Source organism: Tyto alba, unplaced genomic scaffold, assembly GCF_018691265.1.
Source record: "Tyto alba isolate M040663 unplaced genomic scaffold, T.alba_DEE_v4.0 Super-Scaffold_14, whole genome shotgun sequence".
In the NCBI taxonomy this organism is placed as follows: domain Eukaryota; kingdom Metazoa; phylum Chordata; class Aves; order Strigiformes; family Tytonidae; genus Tyto; species Tyto alba.
Genome location: NW_024881276.1, coordinates 25,449,680 through 25,468,412, shown reverse-complemented (window position 1 = coordinate 25,468,412; position 18,733 = coordinate 25,449,680). Strand labels below are relative to the sequence as shown.

At 41.7% G+C, this 18,733-nt stretch overlaps 1 protein-coding gene across 4 annotated transcripts in view; it reads left to right on the top strand.

The window, feature by feature from the left end:
- The window catches only part of ABCG1 (ATP binding cassette subfamily G member 1), a 65,755-nt gene that overhangs the window by 2,406 nt on the left and 44,616 nt on the right, over positions 1–18,733 (top strand). For all 4 annotated transcript variants that reach the window (XM_032994465.2, XM_032994466.2, XM_032994464.2 and 1 more), the window contains exon 2: positions 893–1,136. In XM_032994465.2, the coding sequence (XP_032850356.2) occupies positions 893–1,136 (244 nt within the window). The remainder of the gene's footprint in view (positions 1–892; positions 1,137–18,733) is intronic.

Genomic DNA, 18,733 nt, shown 5'->3' with positions numbered 1-18,733 from the left:
GAGAGTAGGGGAAAGAGATTTAGTCTAAAAAAATGCCAAGTGGAATTGCACTGAGTGCTACGATGGACAAAGCGTAGTATGAGGTATGGCTGTAAACATAAAGCACTGACCTTACAGTGTCAGTGGTGCAAGTACTGGAGCAGGGTTTAATATGTTTGTGTAGCTGATAAGGTTTCCATTAGGGATCACTATCAAGCAAGTAAAGCGTGCAAGGATTTTGGGTGGAAAGCACTGTGCTTTCCTAACAGACCTCTAGGAAAGAAGTACTGTTCCTGGTTGCATAGTCTCTAGAACTATCAATGCAGGAGCAAATAAGGCACAAAATAGTACATCTTAAAATTTGTGGAACTGTAACTTGTACAATTTTGCATTTATGGGAGTATATGCTGACCCAAAGGAACAGGAGCTCTTAGACTTTTTTAGTGGCTGTCTTTTGGCATGTTTGCACAAATAAGTGTTTGGCAAGTTCCCTTCCCCCTTCAGCTCTGTCCCCAAACAAGCCCTGGAATCATAGTAACAGGAACCAAATTCTTTGAGTGCATGAGAAGCCAGATACAATGAGGACTGAACTGATAAATATATTAATCTGGTGCAAGAGCTACTCAGTTCTGAAGATACTAATGTGCTGTGTATATACCCTTTGAGGGGAAACTGATGGTAAAGGAACTGCCCTTTGTGTGCTGCAAGCGCAAGAGCTCTTTTACCTCTTCTGTCAAGACACTGGCAGAACAAACAAAGGATTGTTTTATTTTCTTCCCCTTTCATCTTTCAGCACATTACTGTGCTGGATTCTTATGTTATTTAAATAATAATTCTAATGCAGGAGGTTTTTAAACATGTTCCTAAACAAAAGTCTCTGAGCTTTGTCCATTCTCCAACTTTTTCCCTCTAGAACAGCAGCAATTCTGCTTGTACCATGGCCGAGCCAAAGTCAGTCTGTGTTTCGGTGGATGAAGTGGTCTCAAATGGCACAGATAACCAAGACATTCGACTGATGAATGGACATTTAAAAAAAGTGGACAATACTCTGACAGAAGCTCATCGTTTTTCCTACCTACCCCGCAGACCAGCTGTGAATATTGAGTTTAAAGAACTGTCATACTCTATCCAAGAAGGGCCATGGTGGAGGAAGAAAGGTGAGGAAAAGTTAATGCTTTGGCTAACGTACATTTGTTATTACCTACGTGGGTATCTGTGATAGGTGGAATGAGAGTCTGTTGTGGATGGCAAAGCAAAGTGAGTAAAAAGAGCGTGTTTTCACAGTTGCTTTTCGCTTGACTTCATGACATGCCCACTGCCCCACAGCCGGCACCAGGGAACTTCCCTGGATCCTGATGCAGTGGGGTGGTACAGCCCCTTGCACTCCGAGAAACTGTAGATGCAGTAGTTCATACAACTGCTTATTTTTGCCTCCCAGTTCTAAAGTATCTGAAGTAAATACAGTATTACTGTGCTGCCAAATATCGGTCCTATATTGTTGAGGGTGGGTAGAGCATGCAGTAGTTTAAATATGGGGGGAGGGAGGGGAAGAAAATGCTTTTTTTATTTTTGAGATTGGCTGTTTTGTGAAATGGTTATTTTTTCAGTACTATTGCAGAACAGCAAGCATCTCGGAATTTCAGAAGGTATTTGAAACCAGGATAAAAATTCCTCTCTTAAGATGCCATGTTTGGAAATAAATGCTGTGGGCTATAGGAATGTCAGCCCATCCATGTCTCTTAGTGTTCTACAATGGGTCTCCCTAAGCTTACTATTTATTTTAACTGATGCAATCACAGGCTATTGCTGGGACTGAATCCTGAGGTTTAGTCAAGGACCAGGATGCTCTTTTGCTAGCTACTTTGCTAATAATACATAGCAAAGAGTTCACAGCCTACAACACAGGGCAGACCGAAATGATACAGATAGTGGATGTGTCTCAAGGAAGTGAAGTGTTACCACTTTGCTCTCACACTCCAGTTTCACTTATAGCTGGCTCTGAGACAATTCTTCTGGTGTTCATTTACTGATGGGAGTAAGGAGGCCATATTCAGCTCTCTTCTTTATATATTCTTGGTTTATTCCAGTTCTAAAAGGTAGGTGTAAGGTGTCTCTGTCCTTTTTCATCTGCTTTGCATTCATTCCTTTTATACCGTCATCTGCTTTGTGTAGCCATGTGTTTCCTAGAGAGTTTTTGTTTTTTGTGCATGTGTGTGACTCGTCATCTCTGGAAGGAAAAGTAGGTCATGCAGTAAATTCCTGCTATGGAAAAGAAGTAAGCCCAAGTGAAAATACTGAAATCTTCAGGAGAATTTTGTGTACTAAATTATGTAATTGCTCTTCCTCGAGGAATTCTCTCTTAGGAACGTAAATTGGTATGGTTGTGTGCTTTAGTTCTTTTTAAGAGATAAGCCCCTGCCAATGTGCTGCTCACCTGAGCCATACTTGATACCTACCCTTGCTCTGAATCTATAAAGTCACTGGCTTAAAGGTTCCACTTAAAATTGTTCCACAAAGTACATTGCGGCTGTCTGGAAATTGTGTCATTATCACAACACCAAGGCTTTAATAGTCTAAAAATGTGTGGTATGAAAAACACTGGGGCTATGGCTATGGAAGCACTGCTGTATGTGGACAGCCTGTGCATGCAATTATTCATTCGTTGAAGGATGTGCAGGCTTGAGGCTTTAATGGGTTTTTCATCATCAAAACCATATGTACACCCACTTGCCTTCATTTAATTATTTATTAAAATTGCATGTAACCATACTGTCCATAAGAGAACAGCTTGGTTTGGCAGCAACTTTTGTACATTCAAGATTATTTTTTATCTTATCAGAACAAATGCAGACGTTGAAGTTTATTTTTTTTTTTTTCCCCTAAGAAATGGAACTAAGCCAAAGTGTCTCATGTCAGATTTAAAAACTTGACGTTTCTAACTGGATCTCTTTCTCATTGGACAGAAATGATTGAGAGGTCCAATACCAAAACCCTCTGCCCACATTTGCTGACATGCCCAAGTGACTTGGCTTGAACAAAATGGCACATCATGGCAAAATGCCCTGCTGCTGAAAAGGACCCGATGAGGTATTTAGCTTTAGGGCATCGCTATAACTCTGTCAGTGCACCTAGATCTGAAAGAGGAGATTAAACTTTTCTGGCTACCTGTAAGCAGGAGGTCATATTCTCCCCTCCTCACCTGGTCTTGCAGTATATGTCTCTCCTCAGACCACTAAGGACAGCCTCTGAGTGGCTGTGAGGCATGCTGTCTGCCAGCAGGTCTTGGCGCTCTTCTTCTAGTCAAGGATCTAAAACAAACTTGGGAGGCATACAGTCGATGCCAAGCTGACTTGTGAGCCAAAGTGTGCTCTCACTGCAAGTAAGGTAAATCACATAATGTGCTACCTTTGGAGGACATGGCCAGATGGAGGCAAGTTGTTAACCTTCTCTTCTCAACATAGATGAGAGCACAACTGGAATACCATATCCAGTTTTGGGCCCTCCAGATCAACAGAGATATTGGGAAGCTGGGCAGGGTCTGTCAGAGGGGTCAAAACTTGGTCAGAGGACCGACAAAGAGAGGTTGAGAAGCTGGGCTTGTTCAGTCTGGTGAGGGGGAAGCTGGGGGAGGATGTATTTCTGGCCTACAACTACCTAGAGGGCAGTTACAAAGACAGTGTAGCCAGACTGTTGTCAGTAGTGCCAGACAATAGGTAACGAGAGCCAGTGGCCACATATTGCAGTTTGGGTGGCTTATGGTGGACATCAGGAAGTCCCTGTTCACCAGGAGGTTGGTGCAGCGCTGGGACAGGTCACCCAGAGGCAGTGTGCTTTCTCCTTGCCAGGGTGGGTGCAGAAGATTTGGCTGGGCAGAGTCATGGCTGACCTGATCTGGTGTTGGTGATCATGTTGCTTTGAGTAGAAGGCTGGACTAGGTGACCTCCAGAGGTCCCTTTCTTCACTAATTCAGTGAATTGCTAGTCAGATTATAGAAACCTTCTAGAAACAAACTTTCTTCCCAGCCATGTTCCCTACTCCAGGGACTGACCCAATATATTGCTTTTAATATAAAAGGTTTTCCATTAGAGGAATAGAAAACCGAATTGTCTAAATAGCCTCAAATGAAAGGAAGGACCAAACTGTCAGACTCCTTGAGTTGTTTTAGTGGTTCTGCAAGTAGAATTGTTTGTATGTAATTTGGGATATGTGTTTAAAACTGATGGGCTTGTACATTAATGCATTACCCGTGAAACTATTCTGAATGCCTCTCACTGGTTCCCCCTCCAGTGGGAAACTGGGACTTTGCAGTGGGTTTTAATCTGTCTCTGCTCAACAGAAGGGCAATATTGTGCCTCCAAACACTGGTGGTTATTGTAGCTTTACACTCCTTGTGGGTTCCCTGTGCTAAGAGGATCTCTCACTGCTATGATGTGAAATGTTTAAATTCACTTTTTAATGAGAAGAGTAGCAGAAATCACACTCCTGAAAGTACAAAGTCCAGTGTAGGAAATACAACTGCTTTTTAAAAGCAATAAACTTGTAAGAACAAGATGGGGGGGGGGGGGGGAAAAAGGAGATGTTTCTCAGTTCACATAGTTCTTGGGTGCTGGTCATGGCAATAAGCGATAAGGGATGCTGTTATGAAAATGTGCCTTTTAAATTAATGGTGTTTCTATTCTGAAATGGAGCTTGGAAAAAGATCCTGCTATTTCTATATCATTCTTTATGACTCTAATGAATTAGTTAAAACCTTTCATGAGTGTTTGATCATAAAGGGAGAAATATAGTTTCCTTGCAAAGACAATTTGTACCAGCATGCTGGAAAGGAATTCAACTAGAGAGCAACAACAAAAAAATGTACTCCCTTCAGTAAAAATGGTATGGCAAAGTAATGTTAAGGTTAGGCTCTAAATTAACAGAAGGAGGAATAATTAGTAATGCTGCCATTGTGTTCTGTACTTAGCTTTATTGTTCAGACAGTGAAACTCATAGTATGTAACATCATTGGCTTTTTATTAAAAGCACAAAGAAACATGAATTTGCATTGCTTGTCAACAGTAAAGAAGCTAAATAAGCCATAGTAGGCTTCAAATTAGAATTTCTCATTGATTTGTGTCTCAGCCTTAAAATGCCTAATTTATCTATTAAATCTCATTTTCTCTTTAAAAATAACGAAGGGCATTTTCATTGTCAGATTTATATGATAAATGCTGCTCTACTCATTTTAATTAGGTTTTATAAAATTCGTAGCAAAGATTGGTGTGACTCTCAACCTGATTCATTCATGGTGTAATTCCTCTTGAAGTCAGTGCTATTATCAGGGAAGGAATTTGGAAGGTACGTCCTTGATGAAAGCAGCTGTATCTGACCCATTCCATTCAGTAGAAGTTCTTACCAATATGGGAATTTGGAAGAGGTCTCAGATGACTTTTTCCCCATAAAGCTTTTAGGGAATTAGTCAGCTGGTTGAATCAACTGTTCCTTCAGTTTTGAAGAAAAGAGACAGGTAAGTGACTTTGTCCAGATTTTGTGAGATTAAGGATCTTCCAGGACCGAAAATGTGTCTCAGTCGTTGAATCCAGTCTATCTTCAAGCATGTCCCAGTGGTCTCCTGCAGGTCAGCAAGGTTCAAGACTTTAAGAAAGTTGCAGGACTCCTAAGTAGTGACACTGTGTTTTAAGAGTAAGATAAACTGGCAATGCCAGAAAAGGAGACTTCAGCACACAGAGAAATAATAGGGCCATTTTAGTCCGAGAATACCTTCTCCTTTCTTTTGGGACAAGGGAGCCAGCTGGCTTGGAGGGGAAGAGGGAGAGGAGAGTCCTATGTTAGATCCAGTGCGGGATCCTTAAATGTGGAGAAGCAAGATCTGCAGAGCTTCAGAACAAAATGTGGCCAGAGTTTCACTGCCTTGTCACAAAGCCATTTATCTAAGGGTTGCAAAAGAGATCTGAAAGTGGATCTTATCTTGGCTTCTGAACTGTTAAAGTGCAGTTTGAAATGTAAACCACAGAACCATAGATTGGTTTTACCAGTTTGTAGAAAAATTACAGACATGAAGGTTTTGATACTAGTGCTGCCTGAGGACTGTTTGCAAGAGGATTTCAGAGAAAAGTCAGTGCCTTAGGTTTCTGCCATTTGTGTTAAAAGCGCCAGAAAGTAATCTGAATAGACTGAGTGGTTTGGGGATAAAATTATGGATAGTTCCAAATATGAAGAGGGCATGAAAAGTACTTTGGAGCTATCTGTCTTGGTCAAATTCATTCAGCTTTACTTTGAAAAGATACATACATTCTGTACACTCACCAGAGGACGTTTGTTCTATTGTTTCTAGGTGGTTTTATTGTAATGCGGGATGGAAATGGAAGTATTGTTCCTACATAACTTGAGTGCATCCAGGAAGAAAGTAGGAATAAATTGGCTTTTAAAACTCTACAACAACTCGGGGATTACTTTTTTTTTTTAATCATACTTGTCAGCATTCATGGTTAATTAGGCAACATTTTAGTTGAAAATTTCTCTGTTGTTATTTTTAGGACTATAATGACTCATTTGTGCTGCGTTCGTATGTAAATTCTGGTAGGATTTGGTCTGTAGTAACCTCTGAGGGAATGGGCTCCAGCCGGTCAAAATGTGGCCAGGTATTTTTATGGAGTGGTTTAGTAGCAATATAGAAATTCATGCTCAGCAGAAAATGTGATGTTTCTGTTATTTTGGGGTTGCTCTCATGGGTCAAACCCCGTGGAAGCAATCAGCCAGAGAGGTGCTGTCCTTTCTCACAGAGTTGTTGTTGCTTAATAGCTTTGAGACTCAGCACAGTGGAAGGAGAGGAATGAAGGACCATGCTTATTCTGGATGGCTCTGTCATGTCTGGTGGGAAAACACGGAGCCTTTGGCAGGTTGCTTGATATTCATGAAACGCGAAAAGTGGCCGTCACGGTCTGAAATAGTGTCATCAGAATAGCTAGATACCTACGTTTCAGCTAGGAGGTCTGGGTATTATGTTAATACTGATCTCTGCATAAGATGGAAACTTAACCCACTGTCAGATCGTCAGTAGGGATTTAAACAGGCAGGGTTTTGCTGATTTGCTTTGGTGCTCTGTTACCAATTGGTTCTGGTACATACGCTTGGACAGACCTGTTTCTTTTTATTTAGTTAGGATTTTTTCACTGCATCCTTTCTGTGACTTAATTTACAAGATTTCACACACACGCACACCCACCCCCCCCTCCCTGGAGATACCTGAAGCCCCAAAAGAAAAAGGGGTGGGGGGGGCTGGGGGGCCAGTGAGGAAGGCAGGCTTTGCCCTAAATTATTTGCTAATCCTTGCGGGAGGAGCCGGAGGCAGCCTGTCCTGGTCCCCAGCAGGTGCACTGCGGTGGAGGTGCCGCAGGGCCGGCCTGGCCCCGGCCCCCGCGGTTACTGGCGGGCAACGCTCGGCAGTAACCCGGCCGCGATGCGCTGGCCGCGCCGCCCGGGCCCTGGTTGGCTGCTCCGGGCGCTGTTGCTAAGATGGGAGGAAAAGATGCAGAACAGTGAAGAGCAAAGCGCTTTTTCCGAGAGAGGGTTTGGGTTTTGTGGTTTGTGGTTGCCTATTTTTTTTTTTTTTCCCTGCCCCCCCCCCCCCCTTTGCCTTTCTTGGACAGATGGGTTGTATTATTTTCATCCATTTTTGCCTGCTTTGTCTGAGAGCGCGTTTTCATCTCGGAGAGCAGGATGTATGCAAATTAAGATCTGTAAGCTAGAATAAACAAGTTAATCTAGCTGAAATGAACCACGATGGTAGTAAAAAGCTTTTTAAGCAAATATTTTGTGGATTCTTTTTTAGTGACTTAAAATGTTAGCAAAATCTATGAAAATGAAACATGCTTTTTAGCAGAGGGTTTCTAAATGCATGTTTCAACCTTGATAAAATCCATGCAGTTTTTCTTTTAACACTTAAGCTGCCTCAAGGTGGTAAAAATATACTAAGTAGTCACTACTACCAGAATAGTTCTCAGCATTTTATTAAGTGATATATAACTCTTCCTAGTGTCCTCTTGCATGAGTTGTATAAAATAGAGGTTACTGGGGACAAGTCTTGGTCAGCTCCTTTGTCTGATACTTCTGGTGTTTCCCAGATGAGTATGACTTTACTTCAGCATTATTTGTTTTCCTCCATGCATTATTTGTTTTAGTCCATGCGGAACCCATTGTTATTGTGAGTTTGTTTGTTTGGTTTTTTTGTACCTGGAGCTTTTTTTTTGGAAGTGTGTCTGAGTTTGACTCAGTGAGTTTTGGTCACTGAGTCTTTGTGTAAGTAGAACATACTTTTCTTCATTCTCTTGGCTGTATTGTTTATTAAAACTAAACATTGCAATGACATGGCTGTTTTTCATTCTAGCTAATGGTTTAATAGAAAAAAAAATATTAGTTGCTGTTGTGAAATCTTGTGGCTGAGGAAGGAAGTTTTAGCGTGATACCAACTAAAACATTTCAAAATTTCTATGCCAGGGTAGTGGTGATGGCAGTGGTGATGATGAGTTGTCAGGAGTTTCAGCTATGGTCTCTGCTGTTTCCATCTCACAGTAAGCATGTGTTGGGGGCTGGCTGTAACTCACCCTGACAGCCCTCCACTACAACTTTCTGTACACTGAGTGGGATTTGATGAAATGCTTTGCTGTCCTCTGCCCATACGCAGCCATATCTTGCTTGATGTGTTGAGGAGGTAGAGACAGCATGCATCATCATATGGGTGTAGTTTTTTCACATTTCAAAGTAGAATTTGGTCCACAGTCTGATGAAGATATGTCTGAAGTCTGAAGGAGGATGAAGCAAGAGTCATTTTGCAATTGAAGGCTTCAGCCATCAGGTGGTTGAACCGGGTTCTCCATAAACCACAGTAAAAGGAAAGAAAAATCATAAAAGTAACCAAGAATAGAAGCTAGCTCAAGAGTAAAAATGCTGTTTGGGTCCATTTTTACTTGTCTGTTTACATGCCATTTTGGAAAGTGGCTTCTGGATGCCCATGGGGTCTAAACTTACCTGCTTAAGGCAGGTCTTTTGTTCTCACGGGATTTAATATCTCAGAGCTCAGCTCTGTATTCTCTAAGAAATTAATTGCTTCACACTTCCCCATAGCATTGTTCTTGTAGGTAAACTGGATGACTTTGGGAAGATAGAGTTCAGAGAATACGATACGACTCAAAATGTGGCAGACCTTCACGAGGAATGCTCAACTGCATTATAATTCACAACTGTACCCATTAAACTGGTGGCTATCTTGGTCCTCTATTAGAAAACAGTGTTTAGTCTTACTATTAAAATTAACATCTCAAGACTTACTCCAAATAACCTACAAGGAGAATCCCAGCAAAATTGACATGATAGTTTAGCACATAGGAATTAACTGATTTGGATTTAAAATTAACGCATTGCAAACTGAAGGGTGGGTGTTCAGTTTCTAGATGAATGTCCTTGAGACAAAACCTAAATGCATTAGCCAAAAAAGCCATGCCTTATCCTTAGAACCTTTGTGACTTCCACACTCTTGAGGTGCGTAAGGATATATGTCTAATACAAGACTGAGTTTTTGACAAAAATAAGCCGGGAGTTTATGTCAGCTTCCCATTGTACAAAGTCAGAGAAGGTCCACCTGGCCCGGTGTCCCTTCTGTGACAGCAGGTAGAGCTGAATGCTTGCAGAAGAGTTCAGGTGCAGGCAAGTGTGTAGTAGTGTTTCCCTGGGTTCTTGCAGCTTGCAGTCAAGAAGTTTCATGAACTAGGTGTAGTATTTTTGTGTTTACCAGCTCTCAATGGATTTTTCTTTTATAAAATCATTCACTTGCTGTCTGAACCTAAGTGGACTTCTTGTGTTCAGGCTGTCACCTCACTATTTGCCTCCTTTTTCAAACCATTCAGGAATAAGGTGAACAGCACATAGCTCAATAAAGATTCCCTGAGACTCAGGGGTAAGCTTTCTTCATTACTGACCACTGGCTCCTGCTCTTTTGTTTCCTGTTGCTTGATCTGCTTTCTAATTTACTTGAGAACCGGACATCTACCTTCCTGTCAGATTCATTTATTTCAGACCTTTAATAAAAGACCTTGTTGAAACATGACATCCATGTAAGATGACAAAATGGCCCTCTTTTTTTAGGTATTACTTCCAAAAGACATCACATGCAATTTATATTGCCAAATCTTGTATCAGAGACTTCTACACAAGATCTGTCTTTTTTCTCTATCAAAACCTTTGGGACAGTAACAGGCTGAGGTGTTAGTGGTTAAGATTGCTTGCCCACTATGCTGGCTTTGAACCTAGAAGCTAGCAGTTTTTGTTTAACACCATTGGTACAGAGAACAAAAAAAACACCACTCCTTACTTAGACTGTACCGTGTGGAAAATTTAGTTCTCTAGTAGGAAGGTCATTTGCAAGCACAGCTTTAGTGCCTAGGACTGGCAGAGTCCTCCTCACCAAGCCCAGGCCCAGGCTGTAGCAGGCTGCTTCTTGATATCAAATCCTGTGTTAATTGGAAAATGGAAAGACTGAGGGTCCCCAAATCCATCCAAATGTAGTCAGTTTTTCACCAACTTTCAAATACATAAAAATAATCCACAGCATAATAAAATACGTATGGAAGAATTACTGCCCTTTTCAACCAACTCTTTAAATTGTTCATCCCCAAAACAAGTATGATGAAAAAGGGTCACAGCGCATACATAGAAGGCCAAGCAATTTTGGTTGTCTTCAGTAACTATTTGAATCTCAATGCCTTCCTACACATTGATGTTCTTATATATTTAATTTGTTCCTGAAATAATTATCAGGAGGCCTGCTGAAGTATCCCATTGGTGATGATTCAGATATTTGGAAATGGCTCCCTTGTGAATTATGTGCCTTAGTGCAGACGTTTGAGTTGAATTTGGCCCTTGGATACCTCGTCTCTCAGAAAATAAGGTTTTAGAATGAACATTTGATGCAGAATATAAGTGGTAGTATAAAATACGGAAGGACTATTGCTGTGTAAGTGTCTCTGGAATGAGGACAAAATAATTCTGTCTAGGAGATGGTGTGGCTGGAGACGCATGCTGCAATATGTCTTGAGGTCACACTCTGGGAACTTTTGTAACTGCGTTCCTTGTCACTGTTAGGCTTGTATCCTCATTTACAGTTCGTTTAGACATTGCTGATTTCAAGAGGAGAAACAGATGCACTCTGAAGACTTAATTCCCTTCAGAGAGGATAAGGATGAAGCTGTCCAAATTCTTATCAGGAAGAACTACGTGGAATTATATAATAGTTAACCTGAGTTAACTGCTTGTTTGTTTGTTCGTTTTTTTGTTACATATCTGTTCCAGAGAAAAAGAAATGGCAGAGACCTTGGCTTTACAAGATAATTTACCATCTGCCTCTCATCTACTATCTACAGCCTACATCTTTTGTGTAAGAAACTTATTTTTTCCTGCTTCACATGTTTAGAATAATAACAAATGTTGTTTATAATTGCAGTACATCTGCTACAGGAGAGAGAAGATGGAACATGCAGTGGTCAGGTTCCTGGGTAGATGAGAATGAGACCTCTGCTCTGTCTTTTGCTGATCTTCAGAGGGTAGGCTTTTATGCTAGACAAGAGAAGAAGGGAATTTCAAATAAAGTGAATCACCTAGTTAATATGAAATTTGAAGAAAAAAAAATCTGATGGTTTTGATACTCTTGTTAAGGAATGGAGTTAAATTCTGCCCTGCTGCATCTGTTTTTTGTTTGTGGAAGCAGTCAGGTAGATGAGGCTGCGCCGACAGAGCATGGCTAGTATAATTTTTTTAGCCATGATCCAGTTATTACCTCGAGTACTTTGGAAATTAAACACTCTAATAGCACCGGAATGACAGGGCTAGCATTGGTAAATGAGTACACAATTAAAAGGAAGGGGACTGAAGGTAAATATTTGCTATTACAGGAAGGGCAGTTATTTTTGGGGGGTCAAAAGGCCACAAAGTTCGGCCAGCTTATTGAATATGAATATTGAGGCCCTCATGTCTAAAACTCAACTATTTGAGACTCTAAAGCTGAAGCCTGTGGGTGGCTGTCTGGGACTGAATTCCTCTTTCTCTTCCACTCAGAGAGGTGAAGGTCATCTACTGCCACCAGAGAAATGTGAGAGTCAGAAAGACAAGGAAAAATGCAGAGGGGTGCATCTGTGCACAGCTGGCTGTGAACAGTTACTCTCTTGGGTTTTGGTTTTGACCCTGAATCTTGGAGAATTGCTTGAAGGAGAATTTGTCTCAGAGGAGCAAATTGATAGTAAATAAATATTAAGCATGGAGATGCTGGATCAGAGACGTTTCTGAAAACCAGTTGGGTCAGATCTGTTTTGTAATCAGAACTGTGAGTTCTTCACAAGGAGTTAGGAAGAGTTTCTAATTGTGGGGATCGTAAAACAAGACCGTCGGCAGTAGCCGAATTTGGTGGGGCTTCAGGACCCAAGGGGATTCTTTCTGTCCCAGCCCAGTTGGTGCGTGGCAGCCTCAGTTCTGTATTCAGAGGTCCAGTTAGTAACGAGGCAAGGCAGGTGTTGCCAGTAGGCACACACGCACCCATCCGTACGTGCAGTATCCTCAGCCAGCCGTACGGACCTGCCCAAGGGTGCCATCTATGGCACCCACCGATAGCTCACCGCTGTTCCTCCCCGCTGGCTGCTTGTGGGTTGGACACGCACGCGAGGCAGGGCTCTCCACCGGTGGGTTTTGGGCTCTCTGTCAATCCAGTCACTGTCCCACACTCTGGTCTCCTCCAGTTGTTGGTACCTGGACCTACAAGGCTCCAGGTTTGCAAACTCTCGCTCCAGGGGCTGACACGCAAACTTCTGCTACTCACTGGTGAGTCCAACATGATATTTACTAGCGTTCACACACGTGGCTCACAGTAGAGAGTGCATTCACACAGTAGATCGTTGGGAATAGTGCTCAGCAGGAGTACAGGTTGGACTGTGGTGGCCTGAGGCAGGGCTCGGCCAGACGGACGTACTGACCAGCTGCCTGTTCATGTGCATCTGGCCCATTTAATCCCCTTTTCCATCTATTTTCTCAGACTTGTTCCTCCTCAGTCCTTGATCCATCCCTTTCCCTGCCTTCAGCAATTCTCCTAAACATCCTGTGATATGTATTTCTCACTCTCCTTAATTCCCATAGCCACCCCATGGCTGGTTTTACACCATCCCAAACTTCTGTTCCCTCAGCATGACGTGGTAAGTCCTATTCCTCAGCAGGCCATTGCCCCCTCTCACTTGCACGGCATTCCAGGGAGAGAATTTCCCTGTTGACGCATCTTGGTGAGCTTACCTTCAGGAACATCAGTCCCATCCTTTTCCTTTGAGCATCTTCAGAGTGGCCGATACAGGGACTTGTGTTTGCACTGGGTAGGTTAGCAGGGTTGGTCCTCTGAGCCTTGACTCAGTCTCTGTGCTCAGTGCGACTGGCCTTTTATCATGTAACTGAGCAAAGACCATTTTTAGATCAGATCTTTGCTGATCTGATTTTTCTAAGCTTTCTATTTAAAAATAAATGAAATAATGTGGCTGCCCAGTCACTTGTTTAAGACCATGGAAGGTTTCCCTGTGATGTAAATCATCGTTGGAGTGGAACTCACACCGACGTGTTTTTACCCTCACATGTGAAAGTTTCAGGAAAGTTGTGAGTAACTGCAAACATGGAATCGACTTGCTGCCACTTGTGATTATAATAAATCAGGTTCTGATGTCTTAAAGGCTGAATTATAACTATGTGTGTGAGCTGCTATATCAAAAATAGTTAGAGGAGATTAACAGACATTGCTGAAGTAGGCTGAGTATTTGATTTCTTGTCTGAGAGAAAGATGATGTAAACCTCAAGGAGAAACACCTTACTGAAGTAGTCACAAATCCATGAACCCTGGGATTACTGTAAGACTAGATGTTCACAGAGAATGATTGTGTCTTGTCCAGTAGTAGTATGACACCTGGGAACACAAAAAGAAAGGTGAAATTTCAGAATATGCATAATAAAACCATATTTACTCTTTAGCCTCCAAACAGAATTATTAGCATCAGTCTCCTGAATCCCATATACTCTAACTACACCATGTACACACTACAAAACCAAGCAAATAAATAAAAGTAAGGCAAGCCTTCCCATACAGGGCATGGCTGTTGCATTTTAACACTCAGCATTTGATTCTGATTGACAGGTAGTAAAACTCCCCAGGCAAAGTGAGTTGGGGCAAAAAGTGACACACATTCTACAATAAATAAACCTAACTTTGAAGCCAACCTACAACTCCTGTCAGATGTTCATACTATACCACTTTAAAAGTACAGGGCCAAATGAACCTTGAAATCACCACAATGGCATAATGGGTAGGGTAGAGTTTACCCAAAGAACAGGTAACAACAGTCTGCTAGGAGTGTTGTTTTATGATAGACCATTTTGGACCCAACTCATCCCTGATACAAATTAACTGAAATCAATAAAGCTGGCTGAAGGAGGAGTATTTTCACTCATAAGTAGGGTTTACTGCTAAAACTGCATTCTAAAAAACGCAGAAGCTAAAGCAGTTCATGTGAAATGTCAGTGTTGAATGTCAACCAATATGCTGTTCAGGCCAGACTAGACTTTTGACTACCAGGGTAATAAAGCAAAAAGCCATCTTTTTTCCACTCCCTCCCGTTACTCACAGTTTTAAGCTAAGAAAACTTGTCCTGGCTTGGATTCCAACTCCTGTCCAGATATTCAGCATTACAAATGAGAGAGTACAAGGCATGTTGGTATGGTGGTGGAAATGTGTCAGCAGCCGTCATTCAATATAGGCATCTCAAAGCATTAGAGTCCCCCCTTTCACAGTACAAGGAGTAAAGTATTGCTTCTTACCAAGATTTCTGCATATTCTGTTTCATAATCTATAAGCGTATTGTATGTGCATTTTCATTATATATAGAGATAAGTAAGTTCAATATAATGTATATAGATACATCTATCATATTTATATATATATGTGCAAATGCAAGTGTATGGGTATATATATACGTACATATTGTCTTTGTTTTCATAAATATATGTGTATATATGCACATATTCCTATACACTCAGGTGTATTTATTTATGTACAAAAACTGTCTGTGTATGACTATAACAAATATTTTGAAGATAACATTTTTATAGAGGTGTATATTCGTCCTCCTTTGTAGTGACAAGATGATATAATTACAGAAGAGCAGTAACTACCTGATTTTTTTTTTAATGAAAAGCAAAAGAAAACCGGTTGCATAGAAGTTGTTCAAATCTGTTGCTACTGGATTAACAGCATAACAAGCTGAAATAGCAGGCAAAATGACTGTAAAATGGAAGCTGTTTTATCCACCTGAATGCCAGTGGTGAAAAGAGTGGTATAAAGAAAAGACAGTATTTTGCTGATGCTTTTCAATAGAGACGTATTGCATTACATAAGTTGAGTAATTTTCTGCTCTCAGTCATTTCTCTTGTAATCAGATTGCTTGTGCTTTGTTCTTGTTTTCTTTAGAAGTTGTAAGAAAGAATGGATTGGAGCTCTCGTGTGAGTCAATGGTGGCTTCAATTCATACATGTTTTGGCAATTTTGCGTGTTTATAACTGCTTACATCATTGTCTGAATTTCCTTCTTTATTAGCTGAGTGTTACTGCAACTCACTTTCCTGCTGGGTGTAAAGGAGAGTATGCTTATATGCCAGATAAATGTGTGCTACTTCTGTTAGTTTGAGCAGTGGTTTGCTCGTGACAGAAAACTGGAAGGAGTGTGTGTCTTGGGGTGCAGAAGGAAAATACTGAGGTTTTATGTAAACTAATGGGAACGTGTGCTTCAGTTTGCAGGAGCCACTCAGAGAGTGGTGCAGAGAACAGGAATATGGTAGAGATGTTCTTCTGGCTGATTTTCTTGGGGGCTAGAAATGTCCCTCGACTGCACAAGGGAAGGCAGATAACAGCACCCAAGATCTGCAAATGGAGAGCACTTCCCAGAAACAGCTCTGTGCGTGGCTGGTGTCCACATTTTCTTGTGGCTTTGTTTACCTTTTATGAGCACCTCTGATGCAGGGTAGGGAAAGGGCTCGGGAGGATGTTGTCTGGTTGTGGTCAGCCTTTACAGGATCCACACCGTGTATCCTTTACATCTGACATACCTCAGAGGTGTGAGCGGGAGTGCTCTGTGGTCTCTTCTTCACAGGGACGAGGGGGGTGGGATAGGGGTGGCAAAAGCTGAATTGTTGTCATTGTTCTTTTTGCTAGCCACTCTGGCACTGATACACTTCAGGATTTGTGTGAATTGCCCAGTGTGTTTTAAAAGATTCTCTCTCCTGTCTCTTCTCCAGCTCCCCTAATTATCCAAACTTGTAGCCGTTCTGTGCAAGCGCTGACACTAAAACACACAGGAAGAAGTGGCTGCAAATGCTTCCAAGGTGTTTACAACTGTACACAAGGAGATTGAAGATACAGTCAAGATTAACCTCTCCTTTTGTATCACAGTATCATTACTTAATCAGATCAGAAGCAAAGCCCTGCAGCTTAGTCAGTATTAGAGCGTAGGCACCCATTTCAGGAGGAAGCCTTTCAGAAGAGCAATCTACAGCCGTCCACCTACACCATTTTCTTTGTGGCTTTGCAAGATGGAAAAAGTGACAGATGTAAACCTCCCCAACGGCAGTCACATGTTCTCCTTATGTGTATTGCCTTTAAAGAGACTTCTGTCCCCCTGAACCACTAACTCTGAGATGATCCATGAGGGTGACCCTTGTCCTTGCTGTCCCTGTACTGCTGGAGCACAGACGGAACAGCTCCACTGGAATTCAGTCAGACCCTGGGGAGAGGGTCTGCTGGTTTTGAATCACCCATGCTATTTTATTACAGTCACAGGTAGCCTTTATCAGGGAGTTGGAGCCATGATTCAGATAAGCTGGATAGAGAGGGAATGGGAGGGAGCAGGGAATTCTTCCCAGTTGCCAGTAAAGGTCCTTTACCTGAACAAGGAATCTTGTCACCTAGTAGTTGCTGTGCCTTACTGCAGAAAATGGCCAAGATAATTTAAATATATGGACATAATACAGCTGAGTCTGTTGCTACACAATTCATAGGTCCCATTCTTGGGGTCCATATATGTTGGAACTCATGCCTGACTGTGATTTTGGTTCTGCATCAGTTCCGAAACGACTTCCTGGTTTAGGTTGAGCAAACATCCCTCTAGAAGAACATGACTTGGGCAGTTCTCCTCAAGTGTTCTTCTAACGTAACAGATGGTGGGATTTTTGTGGGCAAAGCCAAACTGTGGGTTTGATTAAGTTTTGAATTTACCACTCTGTGTGAAACTAATCCTGGTGTGACCTTCTCTTTGCTGACATATAAGGGTCTTACATCAGTGCTTTGGGTTCCTGGAGGAAAACGTACTGTAGCAAGCCCTTTCATTGTATTGAGATAATTTATCAGCAAATGGAGAGTGTGGGAGAGAAGAATAGAGTAAGTCAGATTCTGTCCCTGCTCCGAGATCTTGATCTTAACATTTGATGTCAGTTGACTAGGAACATGGGACCGTGAGTCTGACCAGGGCTTGTGAAAGCTACTATGCTAACAGTGATATCAACCGTGAAATACAGAAAAGCCCTTAAAATTTATTACAAATACAGAAATGGAAACTCAGCTGTTGAGGACAGATAGCAGAACATAAAAGCAGTTTGTTGGGTTTCACTTAGATCTTCATTGGAAGTGGAGTGGTGACTCAATTTTAACATGTACATACAGAAATTTTAAAAAATAGCGATATTTTGAAAATGTTGTGATCTGCTGACAGAGCAATGTTCAGAAGTACTTGTGCCATTACCTGGATTGTTACAGCCTCTGTCAGCATAATGTAATCTCACCTGTTGGCACAAAGACAAGAAAGACACAGGTGGTGTATTCACCACTTGCACATAATGATCAGAAGCATTTAGCTAGCACTGAAATAAAAACTAACAATATTAGAGATGTGCTTGTTTTTCCATTTGCACACAAGCTACAGCTGTCTTTACTTCCAGTTGTTCTGTCATGTACATTTAGAAAAAATTGCATGAAAACTTTGAACTTGTGCATCTCCCATACGGCACTGAATGCCCACAGAAGGTCTCTCTGTAGCCCAGCAGACCACAGCTGGTTTATCACTGTGTGTAATGAAGCTGCTCATCTCACAGTGAGATTTTAAATTATACTTAGGTATGTCAGATATTTTTAAAAACATGGATTGCATGAGCAGTTATACCTAATAGATAGTAGACCACATTTTTCCTTGAGCGTCTCACAGCAGTGAGAGACAGGCTTGACAGTCAGACTTCTGCTGTGTAAGGTTTCTGCTGTGTAAGAGGCTGTGTCCAAGTTAGACAACAACCTTGGTGCTATTTATAGACAAAAGATTTCACTGATGCCGGTCAGTGTAAAGTAGTGTAGGTTACTATTCATTTCATCCATAACGAGCCAAACAAAGGACTCTCCACATTTACTAGGAGGCATAGCTGGGGTGGGGTGGCCCCAGCCAGCAGCTGAGCACCCACTCCCTCAGTCCCCGACACCAGAATAGGGGAGAGAGAAGAACAAAAGCTGAAAACTTGTGGATCGAGATCAGGGCAGTTGGCAGTTTAATAAGTGACGCAAAGCTGTGCGCACAAGCAAAGTGAAATAAGGAATTTTTATTCGCTGCTGCCTGTCGGCAGGCAGATGAGTAGCTGCTTTCTGAAAAGCAGGG